At 41.5% G+C, this 18,651-nt stretch overlaps 3 protein-coding genes across 3 annotated transcripts; all 3 read right to left on the reverse strand.

The window, feature by feature from the left end:
* Window positions 1–3,179: 3,179 nt before the first annotated feature.
* On the reverse strand, window positions 3,180–5,097 carry LOC125015991 (apoptosis-associated speck-like protein containing a CARD). The gene is made up of 2 exons (XM_047598150.1): window positions 4,736–5,097; window positions 3,180–4,468 (listed from the first exon to the last, which is right to left on the reverse strand). The coding sequence occupies exons 1-2, from the start codon at window positions 4,746–4,748 to the stop codon at window positions 4,206–4,208; spliced, it is 276 nt and encodes a 91-aa protein (XP_047454106.1). The 5' UTR covers window positions 4,749–5,097; the 3' UTR covers window positions 3,180–4,205.
* Window positions 5,098–6,475: 1,378 nt separating this feature from the next.
* LOC125015987 (NACHT, LRR and PYD domains-containing protein 1 homolog) lies at window positions 6,476–7,963 on the reverse strand. Its single transcript, XM_047598144.1, has 5 exons — window positions 7,614–7,963; window positions 7,274–7,524; window positions 7,050–7,178; window positions 6,822–6,957; window positions 6,476–6,566 (listed from the first exon to the last, which is right to left on the reverse strand). The coding sequence occupies exons 1-5, from the start codon at window positions 7,720–7,722 to the stop codon at window positions 6,496–6,498; spliced, it is 696 nt and encodes a 231-aa protein (XP_047454100.1). The 5' UTR covers window positions 7,723–7,963; the 3' UTR covers window positions 6,476–6,495.
* Window positions 7,964–10,711: 2,748 nt separating this feature from the next.
* LOC125016083 lies at window positions 10,712–17,893 on the reverse strand. Its single transcript, XM_047598259.1, has 6 exons — window positions 17,405–17,893; window positions 14,449–14,719; window positions 14,279–14,307; window positions 11,367–11,649; window positions 11,113–11,150; window positions 10,712–11,032 (listed from the first exon to the last, which is right to left on the reverse strand). The coding sequence occupies exons 2-6, from the start codon at window positions 14,708–14,710 to the stop codon at window positions 10,712–10,714; spliced, it is 933 nt and encodes a 310-aa protein (XP_047454215.1). The 5' UTR covers window positions 14,711–14,719; window positions 17,405–17,893.
* Window positions 17,894–18,651: the final 758 nt, after the last annotated feature.

Genomic DNA, 18,651 nt, shown 5'->3' on the forward strand with positions numbered 1-18,651 from the left:
GCTGATCCTCGTCAGCTTCTAGACGCGATTCTTGTCTCCTTGACCACCGTGAAGACGAGATTGGACCTCGTTGATCTCCTGGAGACGAGCGTCTCAAACATCTGGATTCTTTCCAGGGCCCAGAACGAGCGACGTTGAATCCTACGTGAAACCAAAACTAAAGAAGTTTGAAAAACCTAGAAGCTAATGAATCTTAAAGAAGGTTCATCAGGAGTCTCTCAGCTCCAGTTATGATCTGCAGGGCCAATTAGATCACTTGGGGGTGGGTCTTAATGTGCTGATGGACATATGTCATCTGATCACCATGGAGATTGGTTTGAGGAGGATCCAGGTGATGCAGTGATTTTTTCTTTGTATTGGAGATAACTTCACGTAGTGGGTTAAAAATGTGGGTAAAAAGGAAATAAACAACAGTTCAGGTAAGATTATTTAAAAAATAATTGATTTAAGTCTAAACTTAAAAAGATAAAAGTATTTAAAAGGATTAAAAAAGGTGGTGGTAATTTAAACACAAATCTTTCCTAGAAATGTCACTAATTCTTAATGTTAATACTGAGACATGCACCACCACAGAATAAAGTCTGCGGTGAAACTGTGAGCTCTTCGTGTGTTCATCTTGTTTTCAACAGACCTGTGGGTTAATATTCCTCCAGAATGCACAGGCACATCACAGTCTTAAAGATAAGCATGTTGTTAATGTTGTACGTGTAGTGGTTTGTGTCAGTTTTAGAGTTTGTTTTGTGATATTGTGTGATTTATTGGACCAGCCAACAACATGCTAATGTGCTAAACTAGCAGAACCATCAAGTTTACATTGAAGATGCTAGCAAGCTAATCTGTAGATTTTAATAAGAATGTGAGTTCACAGACAACTTGGTTCACTTGTTTTAATCTGTTGATGTCATTTGTGGTGTTGGATGCTGTTGTAGGATATGTGAACGGTGGAAACACGGCACCAGTGAATGAAACAAACTTAATTTGGAGCCTAGGTCCTGATGTAGTGTTAATTTGCACTGAAAACAACAGGATTTATGCATGTCACATCGTTTTTTGAATGTTAAGTTGAAAAACAGTATAAACGGTGGTTAAAACTGTAACAGAGAAGTTCAGTAGTCAGGTTATTTCAACAAGTGCATAATATTTGTGTCAAACTAGGTAGAAGGTAACCAGGACACTCTTGAGGTCCAAAATTTAAAAAGTCTTTATTAAAAGTGGCTAATACAAGCTAAATTGCACCTATGCATTGCAGCACATTGCCTTCAACAGAGTGATAACCGAGGGTGTGCATAATACATCCATGCTAGGCCAGGGCAACATATATATACATACTGTATATTAGCTATACATTAGAACTAACCCCTAACCCTAACCCCTAACCCCTAACCCTAACCCTAACCCTAACTATTATAAGCCTTCACAACTGTTAATGTTGCTTGCAGCAGCCTGGAGTCTCTTAGGTTCCCATCCAATCTGTAATCCAACAACACATTGTTTCTTCAAGCTCTTTGTGCAGTAGCCGGGTGACACTCGTGAGGACGATGTTAAAGAGTACTGGAGAGAAGAGTACACAGTCCTGCCTAACATCTGTGCATACATTGAAAGCCCTGGACTCCCATCCTCATCTGAGACATCATCCCCTTGTGAAAACTTTGCAGGATGTTAACGAACTTCTGTGGGCAGCTCAGAGCAAGTCTCTACTGACCGTAACAAAGGTATTTGATGGACCCAGAAAGGCCATGTGAAGGTCCCCATGTTGCTCTCTACACTTACATTGTAGCTGGCAAAGTTGTAAAAATCATGTCTACAGTGTGGCAAATTTTTCTGAAGCCACATCGGGACCAGGGCAGTAGATGTACCGTTATGCTCAGAATGAGTCTGGACAGCATCACTTTGGCAAAGACCATTCCGGCAACAGCAAAGTGATATTCTCCTGGGTCCTGCCAAAAGTAGAAGATTACTCTGGTGCAGAGATATCTTCCCTGTTTAAATATCTCTGCAGGGATGCCATCAGGACCAAGGGCCTTGTTTTTGAATAATTTAACAGCGGGCAGGACTTTAGAGAAGGTTGGTGGAAAATCCAGTTCTTCAATGGTGTAGTGTATGGTGTTGCGTAGAATGGCATCTCTTCTGGGACTGCCATGTCAGGAGCAGCAGGTTGGTTCAAGAAATTCTGAAAATGATACAGTCAGTCACAGCTCTTTCCCGTTTTATTTTGTTTTACAGATGCTATGTAAGCCTATGATTCAAACATGCATAATTAAGTAGCAGCATTCCTACACAATAGGGCCACATGTTGCTCAGCTGCTCTACGTGTTGTGTCAATAATATGTATTTTTACATAAGTAACATTGGATAACACTTAAAACCTCAGTTTCCTTTATTGACGAACTATAGGAAAGTTCTTCCTAAGTCCCCACATCATGCATTCAGCTACAAGTTAGCACAACTTAGCTTGTACTCACTGTATAGTTATGGGTGGTGTTCATGAAGATGGCTTGCTGTGCAGATGCCTTCCGCCGTGTTTTCAGTTCATACATTGCATTATTCATGCATTATTCAAAGTGTGGTAATCAAACATGGTTTTAACAATAATACATTTTTGAAACGGTAATATCAACTGTCAGAAATATTACCACAGTTTATCATTATAACGATAATCATTACATCCCTTATGCAGACAGGCTTGGAATTTTATGGAATTCAATATTAATATAAAATATGAAATATTTAACTTGAGCTTGTATTTAAGAGAGTAATACCAGTATCATATAATTTTTTTTTTTTTTTTAGTAAATGTAACATTCATGGTCAGAGTACAAGAAAAAAAGGAGTGCAAATGTAAGTAAAAAAAAAAAAAGTGAATATAACCAAAAACATAATTACTTTCAGCACATTAAATAAAACAGTAAAGCTATATATTTGAAATGTAAAAGAAAAGATGTAGTCATTTAGGCTTATGTGTGTCCCACGTGGGCCCAGAGAGATTTGTGGACTTGGTGTTAGGACCACATCCACTACAGGTAAAAGGGTGTAACGTAAAAAGACCCAGGTGGTAATAGGTTCAAAATAATGGATGGTGATTGTTTAATAAGAGTGGATTAAAAAGACAAGTTCACAAGTTTTTTATGTTTTAACTTTTATTTAAGCAGGAAGATCCCATTGAGATGAAGTACCTCTTATTCAAGTGAGTCCTGGTCATGATAGCTGGTCATGACAGCAGCAAATACAAAACACAGTTACACAATGACACAGTAGGAATGCAGACAAAAGACAAACAAGCAAAAATATCTAATGCAGATTACATAAAAAAGTGAATATTGTGGTGTTTGGCCTCAAGTCCTCTCCTTAGATTTAAAAAAGCTCACTGAAATTAATATAATACAAGTTTAAACTTGGGTCTGGGTCTGCGGTCTTTCTAACTGACTGTTGCACAGCAGAGTATTTATCTCTATGAATGTAGACACTGGTCCACCACTCAGCTAACTAGTTAAAGCTTACTTTTGGTCCTTAACCATTACAGGTAAGTTAGCAGAGTTACAGTGCAAATTGTTGGCGAGCCAGCCAGGAGGTAAATGACTGAATTGGCTACTGTAAAGGAACACTAACTTCAAACCAAAATGGAAAGCTTCTTCGGAGCTTAACGATAGAGTAAAAGTCAGCTAAACTCAATGAGAGGGGTTATACTGACATTGTTAAGGACATGTCCGACATCAGTGAATCAATCACAAGTCTTTCAACTACTGCCCCAGAGGGAGATTTAAATGGCTCAATAAAATCAACATATTCCACGCAAAAAGTGCAGAGTGGACAAAGGTCCTTTGACTCAATTCAGTGCAGGCGCATGGAACAGAAGGCAACTGGTGAACAGGGACAGTAAGGAACAGCTCTTAACTGTGCAATTAACGTAGGAAGACAGTAGTTCAAGTATTGCCCTATATATATATAAAAAGAGAAGCATGATGAACCTTGGCAGAGGTGGATTTAGGTACAGCCCTCCTGGGCAGGAAAGTAGACAGGAAGTAGTAGAGGAGGAAAGAAGGAAGCAAAGAAGGAAGAAGGAAGTAGAGCAGGAAATAAATTAGAAAGGCAGGAAAGAAGGACGTAGTGAAGGGAGAAGAGGAAGTAGACAAGAGCTAATGGAGAATGGGGGAGAAACATTTGATGCATCAGGTTTTAAACCTCATCACGTGTCTGATAATGTACGATCACTGGCCCTTGTTGAGGTCAGTGATGAGATATTTCTCGTGTGTCTTAAGGGTTTCGTAGAAGACGTCTTTGCAGACAATACCAGCTTTGAGTGGACCGATGTAGAGCGCCCTCATCTTGTCCTCACAGGTCGACATAGCTCTGATTGTAGCATACGCTTCTTCTTGGATAACTTCTTTGACAAGGAGCTCGTCCAGAATGGGTTCAATGTTGCTCACTCTTCTGATCAGCTCCAGTTGATGTTCATCCACAAAGTGTTTGCCTGGAAAAAGGAGCAGAAATAATCCTTATGGTGACTGCTCAGATCTGTTGGTGACATGAAGTCATTCTGATCTTGATTCTTTTGTTTGGTTTAAAGGATAGTTACAGATGAAAGTGAGAAATAAAAAGGAAGCGATCGACTCGATCATCTGCAGATCAGGAATCTATCTCCTCATCTTCCTCCAAAATGTCAATTGTTCTTTACATTTTATAACGTGTAGCTGCCACAATTTCCTTCAGGACTCTGGACCTCTTCCTGGACACCTACCTTCTGTTGTCATGTTTCCACCAGCTGCTCTGACTGAGGCACTCGAAGCTGAAACAAAGATCAGGTCAAGGATTCATCTCTATTCAACAGATAAAGATTCAGTATAAATGCTTGGACACATTTCAAACTTACAGCGATGCCATGTATATGAGACAGTATCCACAGTACATCAGAAGTAGGAGGAAGGAGGAAATAGACAAGGAAATGAGGAAGAAGAGGAGAAAGAAGTAGAGAAGAGGAAAGAAGGACGTAGAGAAATAAGAAGGAAAGAAAAGTACAGAAAGAAATCATAATTAGGGAAGGACAAAGAAAATAGAGAGAGAAACAGCAATGGCCGTCACCAGAAAGTATTCTTCCTACTTTGTGCTGCTGTGCCAGGTCTGGTCCCGGAACAATCAACTTGCAGATAAATCAGTTAAACTAATATTGAGCGAATGCTAAGCTAATATTGAGCTAGATGAAATAAACATCAAATATCAACCACCTGAAGCTGGTCTCGGCTGCTGTGGCTATCTATTCAGCCTCGGACTTCTGCAGCTGTTTAGGATTCAGCCGAATCTTTTATAGGAAATAGCACACTGATATTACAGGGAAACCTCAACAGCCTACAGTGATCAGGAACAAGGCTATGTACCATCCTTTGATTCCAGCCTCATCAGTCAGGTCCTGGTGCCTGGCCTTCTTGGGCTGATGGGAGATGGCTAGTCTGTCTTGTCTTGTCTATGATTGTCTCAGAACTCCTTTTGAGTCCAGTCCATGTCCAGTCAGAGGGTGGTTGCCACCACCTCCTGTGGAAAGACCGTCTTCTTCTTTAGGTCCATGCGCAACTCCCAGTCAAATGCTTGATGCAGTATGGATGCTGGGTTACTACATCTACTTGCCTTGCTCCTTCCTGTTGGAAGGTCATGAATGTGGGTGGTGGTGCCTAAAGTTTGTTGGCACTAACTGTCTGCAGCTCGGTCCATTTAGCAATCTCCACATGAGACTGACTCCACACTGGCTACATGCATCCTCTTCCTTGACCTACATCTTCAGATTGTGGTGCACAGCAGAAAGTTCAGCTTGCAACTGGTCAGTAGCCCAAAGCAGGGGTGTTGTCTTACTTCTCTAGACACAGAATATCTTGCTCCTGGATACTGAAGGTGTTCTCAGCTCCCCGTCAGGAGACACAGGCTCCGGATTTTCCAGGTTTGAACTGCATGCGTGCTCAGGTGTCCATCTTTTACAGAGAAATCAGAATCGATTCCATCTATCCCCTAAATGGATGGGGTCACCACGGTGATGTTCTCAGAAGGCTCTGCAGGCTGGATGTCATGTCTTATCTGCTAGTGGCCCTCTGCACTGTTAAAATCCTACCTTGGTAGCAGACTGATGATATCCACAAACTGAGTGACTTCAGATGGATATCCTGCCATGATGCTCTTCAACCCATTTGGTGGAACCTCATCACGCTGAACCTCATTATTAGCGAATCCATCACTGGCCCAGTATGATTGGAAGAGGTGTGCTTTGGCACAAGCACTGTTAAGTATGTGACGCACGAAACTCAACCATGACATAAACTTACCGAGTAGATTTAAAATTTAGAGTAAACTGACAGTTGATGATCATTATTTCATTATATATACTTTTTGTGACATTTTTATTTGGTGGTATGCCGTGGGATTTGTGTAATGTACAATGTGTGCCATGGCTTAACAAAGATTATTAAACACTCAAGACAACATGTCTCACCTTGTAGAGGATCAGTACTTCTTTATTCACCTGAAAAACAAGCAGCAGGGAAGACAAGATGAACATCGAGCTGGTCTGAAAGGATCTGAGAGGTTCTCTGCAGTGGAAAGTATGAGATAATATCCAGAGTCAGTGTTTCCTGCAGTAGATGGTGGTCAGCACAGATCCAGTTTAAAGATGGAGCACTTTGGTGGTTGTAGAGAGAGATGAAGGGATTGTTGGTGGAGAGCCTCAGCTTATGTTTTGCTACTAACCACAGACCACCATCTATCACTAGAAACACACTGACATATGATTCTTTAGGTTCTCAGGCAGAGTACACATGTTCTTTCCTGTTTCATTTCAAACCAACCTTCTCGTACTGGACACATCCAAACTGACTGGAGCTCATTTCTCTTTGTGAGCTTGAGATGGAAGTCTCTGTTTGGATTCTTAATGTACACCTCAAAGAAGTTTGGGTCAGTGTCATATCTGAGCTTTAACCCCTCCTGAAGAAAAACAACAAGCTGCAGGTCAATGAATCCATCTGGTGATCTGTGATAAAACATTTCAAACCAGAGAAAAGTCGTTCAAACCGTACTTCAGGATAGATTTCTGCACCATCCACATCTGCTGTCAGGAGAAAACGATTTCTAAATTTTAGAGATTTCTCTGGTTTTGTCTTTCGGATTTCTTTGCAACCCTCTGATAATTTCTCCTGGGTGATTGCCTGTAGAGAATAAAACAAAATAAAAAGATGGTCAAATGCTACAGGAAGCAGCAGTAACACCTCATGTTTTATAATAAGTCCAATAAGATGATAACCTGTTTCAGACCATCGTCCCGTGGGATCAGATAAACATGCAGAGTGAGGAAAGCTGTGTTGGTCTGATATATCAACACGTTACAGTTGATTTTCACGGGTAAGTCAGCTCTCATCAGGACCCCCCTCGGGGAGAAAATCGGTTCCTTTAACTTGACGTGTGATGCTGTGACCTCGGACACTTCTTCCACTTCGTCTCCACAGTCATTTATGTGAAGCACTGCAAACTGGTTCAGTATATCTGGGATGTCGTCTGCACAAAATGCACAAAGACACAGGTTAGAAAGTCTTCATCACTAATGTACTAAACACGTTTGACTTCCTTCCTTCATGTTCTCTTACCAATGCAAATCAAGTGTGGCAGGTAGACTTCTTTTAACGTCCCAGTCATGACTGTGACATCCATTAAGGGACCTGCAGGCATGTAATGTATATGCTCCATCTTCTCCATGTGTCCCTCCCAAGAACAGAAGTGGTACTTAAGGCTGGCCTTCTCCTCACAGACCCAGCGCAGACCAGACACAGCACATTCAAAGTGTCCTGCTTCAGACTGTAGACTGAAGTTTGAGACACGTTACACTGTATGGACTCATGAAGGGACATAGCAGGCTCACATTTTATTCAGGGCTGCAGCAAATAATTATTGTTTCAGTTAATGAATCAATCAACTATTTTCTGAGTAGTCGATTGAATCTTTGTTTAAGCACTAGATTAGCTACAACCTTCATGTTGTGATGCTAACCAAAGCTAAAGGTTAGTGTCAGTAATTCTACCTGGTTTAATAACAACAATAACATACCTGGTTTCTGACCACCAACCAACAATCAGACTAAACTCTCTGGAATAGTCCAGATACCGAATCTAGAGATTGTACTTTTTTACTAAATGTGCTAGGTCTGCGTTTAATGACTTCCCACACTATTGAGGCTAGGCTTGTTGTCTTTCTCATTCTTTTCTGCAGAGTGAGCCTCAATAAATGAGGACAGACATAAACACCATAACACACCAACATAATTCCACGCAAATGAACTCATTTTTGTTGACTGTTGCAGCCCTATATATCAAAACCTTCATGTTGTGATGCTAACCACTGCTAAAAGTTTCTAATACCTACTTAGAGCAGAACATTAATGAAGTTTTGTTTCAGATGTCTGTATATGTAGCAACAAACTGCTGGTACCATGCTATCCATTAGCATCACCATTAGCATAGTTGTTGAAGACAAACCTAAACTAAGACTCCCAGGCTCTGACCACCAGCCAACAAACAGACTAAACTAAACTGAAATATTCTAATTGTGCTAAACTGTGATATTGGGTAAAAGAATATTAGTGTAACTCAGTTGAACTTTCCGGGAATTATTTTTACCTGTAAGTTGGAGCCTTGGCTGCATCAGTCCTGTTCACTTCAGGGTCAAGTTTAGTCCCGTCGCTGGAGTCCTGCTGCAGAGGAAAACCATTGTGAACTTGGTAACATCACATCAAATAAGAAATTAATGAAACAATAATAACATGAACACAAGGAGGAAAGTAAGGGATTACCTTAACGCTTCCTTCAGGATCCAAACTTGTTGAAATTTCTTATTGAGACACAGAATTAAATTCAAATCAGTTGACTCTTAAAACCACAATGTAACTGGACATGTATTTGGATGTTCTACGACGTAATGCCGCTCTAACTTGAGAGCAAAGTCTAAGATGGATCTGAAAATTGGTGACACTTCACTGAACTTCTGTTCGCACAAGTGATTTTGATGTAAATGAATCATAAGGCATCAGACAACATTTATTTATCCCACATATAGGATATTGGTTTGTCACAGTAGCACAGAATTATGTCAGTAAATGTGGGCAGTGAGGAGGAGGTGAAGACGACTTTGGTCCTTCTTGTACAGGGCGTTTGTGTTGTATGTCTAGTCCAGTTTATTATTCAGATGAACACCCACATATTTGAAATCCTCTACGATCTCAATTTCCAAGGCCTGGATGTTCACCTGTGCAGTGTGAAGTTGTTTCCTGCTTTAGTCCATCATCATCTCCATTTTGATGGCACTGATGCTACATTTACATAGTTGGTGATGACCAGTGATGTCTTTGCATTAGGGGGGCCCCACCAGTGTACACTTCAGTTTGGGCAGTTTGGCTGATTTGAAGCAAGGGGTGGGGACTGCACAGGCTTTGCTACCTCGGCTAGTAGCACACACATATCTTGAGGACAAATCTAAATTTCACCAACTTATTTGGCACAGAAAAAGCTTACAAACACACCTTAACATCCTCAAGAACTTAACTGCTGAAATCAAAAATCTAATCTGCTGAAAGAGAAACAACAGTCTTCATTATTGAATTCAACCACTGTCACCAGGAAATTTTCAATTACGGCACATTCTCAAGGCAGGACCATCACCATGTGAAATGACAAAGAGAAACCCTCTACTGTCATCCCGAAGAGCGCCGTCAATAAGAGACCACTTGATAAATAAGTTTCAGCCTATTAAACCCAACAAAACCTGGCTCCATCTAAATGGGGACGTTTGATGTGGGAGATGCTGTCACTGTAACAACACAACCAATTCAAAATTCTTCAGCCACCCACATACTGGTAAGAAATTCCCCTATAAAACAGTTCTTAAACTGCAATACAACATAAGTGGTCCTTATGCTTACATGTCCTTATGGATAGGCATATGTTGGACAGTGTCCAATGTTGGTCCGAGATCTTCAAACTCACAGAAGTGGTTCACTTGATTCATACAAATCGCCTGGTGGCCCAGCACGTTGTTCAAAGCACTTGAACTGCTTCAAATGTCACTAGTCATGCGACCGAAGCACAGACATACTGCTTCCATACAATCGCTTCATTTGCTCCGACTGTCGTCGCTTCGGTGGATGGAGGAATATCATTACATAGAATTACTTTAAAGGTATGTTAATGTGCTTTCAAATGAGATGAGACAAAATAAACATTTGTACTGATGTTGAGTGACATTTCTTACATAAGCCATTTTGTAGGATCTATTCTGAGAGCTGACGAACCATAAACTAGAGCAGTGGCAATGCACCAACTTTTCAATGACAGTATGAGACTTCTCTGAGGACGACCCAGGGTTGACAAACTTTAAACTATAGCAGTGGTGATGTGAACACTTTTCATTGTAAGTAGCAGATGTCTCTGAGGGGCCCTAGAGGGCTGATTAACTTTCAGGGGCCCTTAGGGCCTTCCTCCTTTATGATCATTTCTACAGTGTGAACTGAGCAACTATGAACCCAGCAGACACTGGAAATCTAACAGCTGAGCTCCAGGAGCCTTTGGTCATGTTGGTGAACATGAGCAGTTATGGCTCATAAGGACAAAGACCTAGACTGTGGGTTGAAAGACTTTGAGACTTTTTCCTGACATCTCTTCAGTTGCCTTTTAACACATTTATTTGTTGGGTTGTCTCAGATTATTGTTGCATCAATATTCTCTTTCATACCTTTGGGTCCAGAGCTGGTCTCTGACAGTCTCTGCACCAGATCAGTCCTGTTCATGTCCATGAGGACCTCCATGATCACCTCCAAAGACTGTTGGCCACATGTTCTCATCATCTGATCCACTACAGCTGCTGAGTCTCCAGTCACTGATTCTCTGAGTGGGATTTGTGGAAGGTTTTTCTGGAAGCAGGTGTACTGTAGCAGCCACTGAACTTTACTGAGCTCCTGTTCACTCAAATCCTTCAGTGTTTCCAGAAGCAGTTCTCTGATGGCTGCCAGTGTTGCCTCCTGGAAAATTCATAGTAAATGTTCATAGAAATGTTAAATCTGCCTCTTATTGATTAAAAGACAGAAGACACATCACTCACTTTGTGGATCTGAGCAGCATGTTCATCCAGGAGTATCTCTGATAATAAAAAGAAAAGAAAGGCTTTAATGTGATTGAAAGCACAGCAATGAATCCTGTTAGTCACAAAAAATTACATTTAACATAATCTTTGCATTTCCTCCCTCTCCAACAATACTGAATAACAAATTAAATGTCTTCTCAATACATGAATATTACTATTACATATAGTATATTTCTTGGTATTATAATGTGTTTTTGTCTTCGTTGTCTTACTTGTGGGTCCTGAGCTGCTGTCTATCAGCCTCTTCATCAGATCATTCATCTCCATCTTCTGTAAAACCTCCATGGTCACCTCCACAGACTGTTGACCAAAACTCTGAACCAAAGTAAACACTGTGTCCTGTAGGTCTGTATAATGCTGCATCAATGAGAACCTGTAGTCATATCTAAGACGATGAATTACACTCAGGTGATGATGAAAGTCTCTGAGCTGGATGTCAGTCAGATCAGCCAGTGTTTCCAGGAGCAGCTCTGTAACAGACACCATCAACTCCACCTGGTAAATTCAAAGGAAATGTTCATGGGTCAAAGGTGAAATCACTTTCTGTTCATTAATGTTTCAGAAATAAGAAAATGTAGCAAAGTTAAATCCACTAATGACACCACTGTTTGTCCAAATAATCAAACACAGTAAACCAAGAGGCATTGAATAAAAGCAACTGCACTTGTAGAATTTCTTGAAGACGTTTCATCCAAGTAGCTTCCTCAGTTTTGAGAGACTAGTGGGAAGTTGAGGTTTAAATAGGAAAACTGTGGGTAAAACCATCAGAAATTTGCTTGACCAGAAACTGGTGCCACTAATTTCCCTTAATGACTGGTTGCTTACCTATAATTCAAGACTGAATTGTAAATTGATGACAGATTAAATCTCAGTCCATCTCCTGTTTAGAGAAGGTTTTTCGACTTTAATGTGTTTTGCCTCCATCCTGTCTTGTGGATACAGTCTGTGCTCAGTGCTGGAGGGTTCTGATGACTGCTAGTTTGTGTTCCAGGGGGAGGTGGGAATCAAATATTAAGTACTGATCTGTGTGCGTGGGTTTTCTGTATACTTCCATGTTGAGGCTTCAGCTTTCTTCAACCTGCACCAAACAGTCCAAAAAGGCTAGACAGTCCCCGCTGATGTCCTCCCTGGTGAGCTTGATGTTGCTGTCCACTGCATTGATGTGCTGTGTGAAGGATTCTACCTCCTCTGTCCAGATCTTAACCCAGGTGTCGTCCACCTATCTGTACCAGTGGGTGGAGGTGGGACCTGCAAAGGTGGTCAGGGCTCTGGTCTCTACTTCTTCCATGTAGAGATTAGCCACAATCGGTGACCCCATTGCACAACTGTGTTTCTGCCTGTAAAATGCTCCATTAAACTGGAAATAGGTGGTGATCAGGCACAGGTACACGGGTAACACACAGACTTGGTCTGGGGTGAGACTGGGTGTTGAGGCCGAGGTGTCATCCTTTTGCAGTCTTTCCCATACCACAAGTGTTGCTTCTCTGGTGGGAATGCAGGTGAACAGTGACGTCACATCATAGGACACGATGGTTTCTTCTGGGCCCAGTGTGATGTTCTTGGCTTTGTTCACAAAATTCCTGGAGATTTCAATGTGGTGTGGGGTGTTGCCTACCAAAGGAAACAGGATGGATTTCAAGTGCTTAGCAGTGTTGTAGATGACTGAGTTTATACTGCTGACGATGGGTCTGAGTGAGGCTCCTTCCTTGTGTATTTTGGGGAGTCCATAAATACACAGTGTGGCTTCTCCTGGGTACAAACGGTAGTAAATGAGTCTGTCGATGGCCTTCTCCTTTTCCAACTGTTGTAAGTAGTTTATCATTTTGATATTGTAGGTGTTGGTTGGGTCACGTCTTAGTGTCTCATACGTGTCCTTGTTGCTGAGAAGGTTGCTCATTTTGGTGTTGTAATCTGCTGTGTTCAGCACCACTGTGCATCTCCCGTTGTCAGCTGGAAGGATGGTGATGTCCTGGTCCCTCTGCAGTGACACTAGCACCTTCCTATCCTGGGAGGGGATGTTAGAAGGTGGTGTTGTCGCATTGGCTAGAGCTGATGTTGACGTTTAGTTTAAGTTGTTTGACTTCTGTGTTACTGAGATTGTTGTTCTTCACTGCAGATTCTGTGGTAGTGCTTTGGCTAAGATCTCTTTCTCTGGCTGAGTGCGTTCTCTGTCTGAAAGGTTCTGGACCCACGTCTCCTGGATGCCCTGGCTGTGTGGTGTGGTCATCCTTTCTCCTTTATTCCAGTTCTTCAGACATGTGTTGTTTGTTGTGTTGTGTTTGTAAATACAGAAATTTGCATTTCTGCCGTTCCTTATCTTTTGTATGTTGTGGGATTTGGGCATTTTCCACAAATTTGGAGACTTCCTCCAGAATGTCCTCAGGTAGCTGCGATGTCAGTTTGCTGAAGCCTCAGATCTGAGAGCGTCGATGGTGAAGTGAACCAGTCTCACTCTCGCGTTGAGCAGCTGGGTTTGAGCTTTCTGGAGAATTAGTTCTGCTTTGTAGCCCTTCACAGTGGAGCCTAGGTGTAGGCTGATGGGTTTAACCACAGATGTTTCCTATTAAAATGTCAACTTCCCATTACTATCTCAGAACTGAAAGAACTACTCGGATGAAACATCTTCAAGAAATTCGGCAAGTCCAGTTGCCTTTGTTCAAAACCTTTTGGATGACCATGACCTGGACACACAGTAAACCACACCTGTTCGTGTGTCCATGATACAAGGTGACTCATTCTTTTCTGTTTAACTTTAATAAACAGGTTTATGATTTTTTAATAGTTCCATGTTTTCCTGTAATTAGAAACCACCATGTTTCCACCTCCGGAGTCAGGAATAACACAAACATGTCAAAAACATTTCAGATGATGTCAAGAAGTAAATTCTACAATAACGGCATTAACACCTATTCCCCCCATAAGAGTCCTCCTTCAGTGCCCCCGCACGACAAACTTTAAACTACAGTAGTGGCAAGTTTTAATGAGTGTGGCCTCTCCTGGATCCATGGTTCAGGTTGTTCTTCGGAGAACATGGGAGGAGAATTAGAACCTGTATTTGTTCTAGATGTGTTTACCATGAATTGAAGTTGTACTGAGTGAAGTGGATCAATGTGACACTACTCACTCTGTGGCTCAGTGGAATCTGCTGTTGCTCTGAAAAGTAGAAAGAAAGACTTGTTTAACGGAAAGGAAAGGAAAGGATTGTTTAACATCAGGGTTCATTGAGGTTTATAACAGAAGAGATTTTCATATAAAGACCTTCTGTATATTATTATAGTGATTTCATTGCTTTACCTTTGGCTCTTGAGTCGATCTTTGACAACCTCGGCACCAGATCAGTCCTCTCCATCTTCAATAAAACCTTCCTGGTCTCCTCCACACAGTCTTTTCTGTTCAACTCCAACAACAGCTTCACTACATCCTCTGTGTTTGCTTCTTTCAGTCGCTCCGATGTGATGAATGATAAACCTTCTGTGTGAAGGAGCAACTTGAACTGATCAAAGTCCTCAGGACTCAGCTCATCCAGCGTTTCAACCAGGATCTCCTCAGTCATCATTGTTTCTGTCTGGAAAATGATGAAAACGTATCACACTTTGCATCTTATCTCAACCGAACAAAACTGGGCAAAATTAATTCACTTGAAAATGAATAGCAAAGGCTTGAACAGGCACAGCAGGGGGATGGCGCCACAGAGGACAATAAAAAGAAAATAGACACAGTAAGAATGAAGTTGAACAACATATTGAGATTACGAGCTGAATTTCAAATTCATAGGACTAGAAGGAACTATCATTTTAATGGCTCGAGGTCACCTGCTCTCTCTTAGTCTGCAAAAATGTGAAAAATATTCCAACATTCCAGCTATCAGCTCAAACCAAAAATTGTTGACTGCTCCCAAAGAAATTAATACTGCTTTCCAAAAATTTTATGCAGAGCTATACAAATCTGAAGTTTTATTAGATAAAACCAAATGGGAAACCCTTTTTGTTTTTTTTTGTTTTTTCAAAATTTAGAGCTTCCCACACTTTAGCAAGAAGATGCACGGCGCCTGGGGGAACCAATCACTCTGACTGAGTTGAGAGATGCTATAGCTGGTATGAAAACAAGCAAGTCTACCGGGTTTTATCTCAGCTATTGGGAAGAGCTGGGACAATACGTTTTAGCCATGATTCATAAATCTGTTGAAGTTAGTTCCTTCATCAATGACATGAATGCTGCCTTCATAGTAGTATTGCCCAGACAGCACAAAATGTGGGAACTGTAGACGATTGTCTATCCTCAATGCAGAAATAAAAATCTTTGCCTGCATGCTGGCCTCCCAAATAGAACCCCACATAGCCACATTTATTAACAGTGACAAGACAGATTACAAGTGATCTGAAACTATCTTACCAATTACCTGGAACATCTTTATTTCTGTACTTTCAACTAAGATCATCTATGAAAGCATATGTGCCATGGACTTCTCCTCTTACTGCTCATCCTTTGCACTTCTGTGTAATAGAGGACAAAAAGGAGGTTTGGTTTCCCGAATTTATTCACTTATCTGGGATGCTTCCTATAAAACTTTCCCTATTGCGCCTGTGTGGTCTAGTGAAAAGGAGCACTACATCAGAGGTGATTCATTGAACTGGAAAAAGACTTGGTCCTCGATTGTCTTGGCTTCTAAAAACCCAAACCATCAACAAATTTCTGCCTATTTTTTTTTCTTTCTATTTATTTTATTGGATTGCAATGTAGTCTTTTACCTCTATCGGACTGATGTACATGCTTTACTTTAAAAGCAATAAAAAAAGTGGATCACAAAAAAAGAACATATCACACAGGACATGTAGGGTCAGACCTGATCTAAAATTTTATGTCAGTAGGGGGCACTTCGGCACACTTCAAACTAGTGGACCCCCAATGGAGGATAAACTATGTTACTGGCAACTGAGATGATGCATCAGGAAGTCCAGTTGCCTTTTTATTCACTTGTTTATTTTTTATCTTATATACCATATCCAGGGGCGGCACAGCGGCTGGGTGGTTAGCACTGATGCCTGTCAGCGAGAAGGTCTGGATTCGAGTCCAGAACAGGCCTTTCTGTGTGGAGTTTGCATGTTCTCCCTGTGTCTGTGTAGGTTTTCCTCCCAACTCCTCCAAAAACATGGTCCTTGGGGGTGGCACAGTAGCCACAGCAGCCACAGCGGCCACCCCACCATCCTCCAAAAACATGCTCCTTAGGAGTGGCCCAGTGGCCAGGTGGTTGGCACTGATGCCTGCCAGCAGAAAGGTCCGGATTTGAGTCCAGAAAGCACCTTTCTGGGTGGAGTTAGCATGTTCTCCCTGTGTCTGCCTGGGTTTTCCTCCCAACTCCTCCACAAACATGGTCCTTGGGGGTGGCACAGCGGCTAGGCGGTTAGCACTGATGCCTGCCAGGGAGAAAGTCCGGATTCGAGTCCAGAACGGGAAGAATGGGGCTCTCTGGATGGAGTTCGCATGTTCTTCCTGTGTCTGCGTGGGTTTTCCTCCTAACTCCTCCAAAAACATGCTCCATCGGAGTGGCACAGTGGCTGGGTGGTTAGCACTGATGCCTGCCAGCAAAAAGGTCCGGATTTGAATCCAGAATGCGCCTTTCTGAGTGGAGTTTGCATGTTCTCCCTGTGTCTGTGTAGGTTTTCCTCCCACCTCCACCTCCAAAGTCATGCTGTTAGGTTAGGCTGATTGGTGACTCTAAATTGACACTAGGTGTCAATTGCGTGTGAGTGGTTGTTTGTCTCTGTGTTAGCCCTGTGATAGGCTGGTGACCTGTCCAGGGTGGACCCCGCCTCTCGCCTGATGACAACTGGGACCCCCGTGACACTAGTGAGGATAAGAGGTAGTAGATGAAATGATATACCACATCCTTGGTTGAAAACGTCTCTTACACTGCAAATTATTTGGTTCTTATCCAGACAAAAAAAAAAAAAAAGAACAACTTAGATTAGAAGTGCAAGATAATTTGTCTTGTTTTAAGAGTTAATTTCTTATTTCAAGTGTTTAACTTGCTTATTTCTAGATTTAACAATCTTGATTCAAGAAATCTTGTCAAATGAAATTATCTGTTCATGCAGCAAGATGTTTTCACTTGTGTTTAGTACCTTTACCCTCAGATTTAGTGTTTTTCGCTTGTTTTTTTTAGACCCCTCTTTTTTGCAGTGTAGGCGGAAGTAAAACTACGAAAGTGAAACTAAAACACACAAATGTAATTTCTTAAAACATTTTTTACCTTCAGGCGCTCGGCTGAAATCTGTTCACTGGTTTCTGTTAGTTACAGCCAAGTATTCCTGGTAGGTATTCCTGTATGTGAGCGGGATAACGGAGACAGAGTTTAGACCGAGGGAAGTTCCCGTTAGGAGGCGCGTCCTTGGCCGCGGGAGCGCCCATATCTTTTAGAAAGGCGGACTGACGAATATTCATATATATGAAATCCACCCAGTTGAGGAAGTTTATTTATTTACACGGATAAATGCTTCTTTTAGTCTGGACGTGTCACTTTTCTTCGCAGCCAGCTGAGAATATTTAGTCATGGACTGTGTTGTGAAGGTTCTCAGTCATTCATCCAGAATATATCCACCAGGAACCAGGTTTAATCTGTGATCCTGTCTTTAGTCTGAACATCTGTCCACAGAAAGTTTTATCCTCCATTCACACCTCATGACTGGACTTATTAATAAGAGAAGCAATTAAAACAGCTCCCTCCAATCACAGGGGAGCGACGTCCTTTAAGATCAGTTATTTAAATGAATGTATTTAAAAAAATGGAAAAAGCAAAGTTTTCAATAAGAGTAGAAGACCTCCCTTGATTGTTTAACCACAGAAAACAGTAGACGACAACACAATAAAGTATTCTGATTCTGATAGATCTATCTAAAGCAGGGGGTCAAACTCTAAATGTTTACCTTTAATAATCTATCCTTCAAATAATTTAAATTTCATAAGAATAATGATTGTAATCTGGGCTCTTGTATGTCTGCTGTTTAGTCCTGGGTCTCAGTGTTGTGTTCTGCTCAATTCTCTGACTAAAACACTAAGTTATTTTCATTAAAAAAAAAAACACACACACACACACACACCTTGGACCCTCTGGGGGGCGCTTTTGGCCCGTGAGCCTTCTGTGTTTGACACCTGTGACCTAAAACGCCCACATATGACAAACCTCAGTCTGCAGCAGTGGCAGGTCACGATGAGAGCAGAATTAGACTGTGGGTTTTGTTCTATATATGTCAGCAGCAGAGACTCACCTTAACAAGCTGGATATAGAACAAGCAAGTGGGTTGAGAACAGGTAGTGGAGTATTATAATTAGTATTTCCAGTAGCACTTTCTGAAGAATTACTGGGAGTATAATAATAAGAAAGGTAATGCTTCGGCAGAACGATCAGGATTAAACAACATGAAATACAGTCCAACAGTCCCAGTCTCAGGCACCCGCCATGGTTATTTATAACACCCCAAATAGTACTAGACATTCAGT

Source organism: Mugil cephalus, chromosome 11 (assembly GCF_022458985.1).
Source record: "Mugil cephalus isolate CIBA_MC_2020 chromosome 11, CIBA_Mcephalus_1.1, whole genome shotgun sequence".
Lineage (NCBI taxonomy): Eukaryota > Metazoa > Chordata > Actinopteri > Mugiliformes > Mugilidae > Mugil > Mugil cephalus.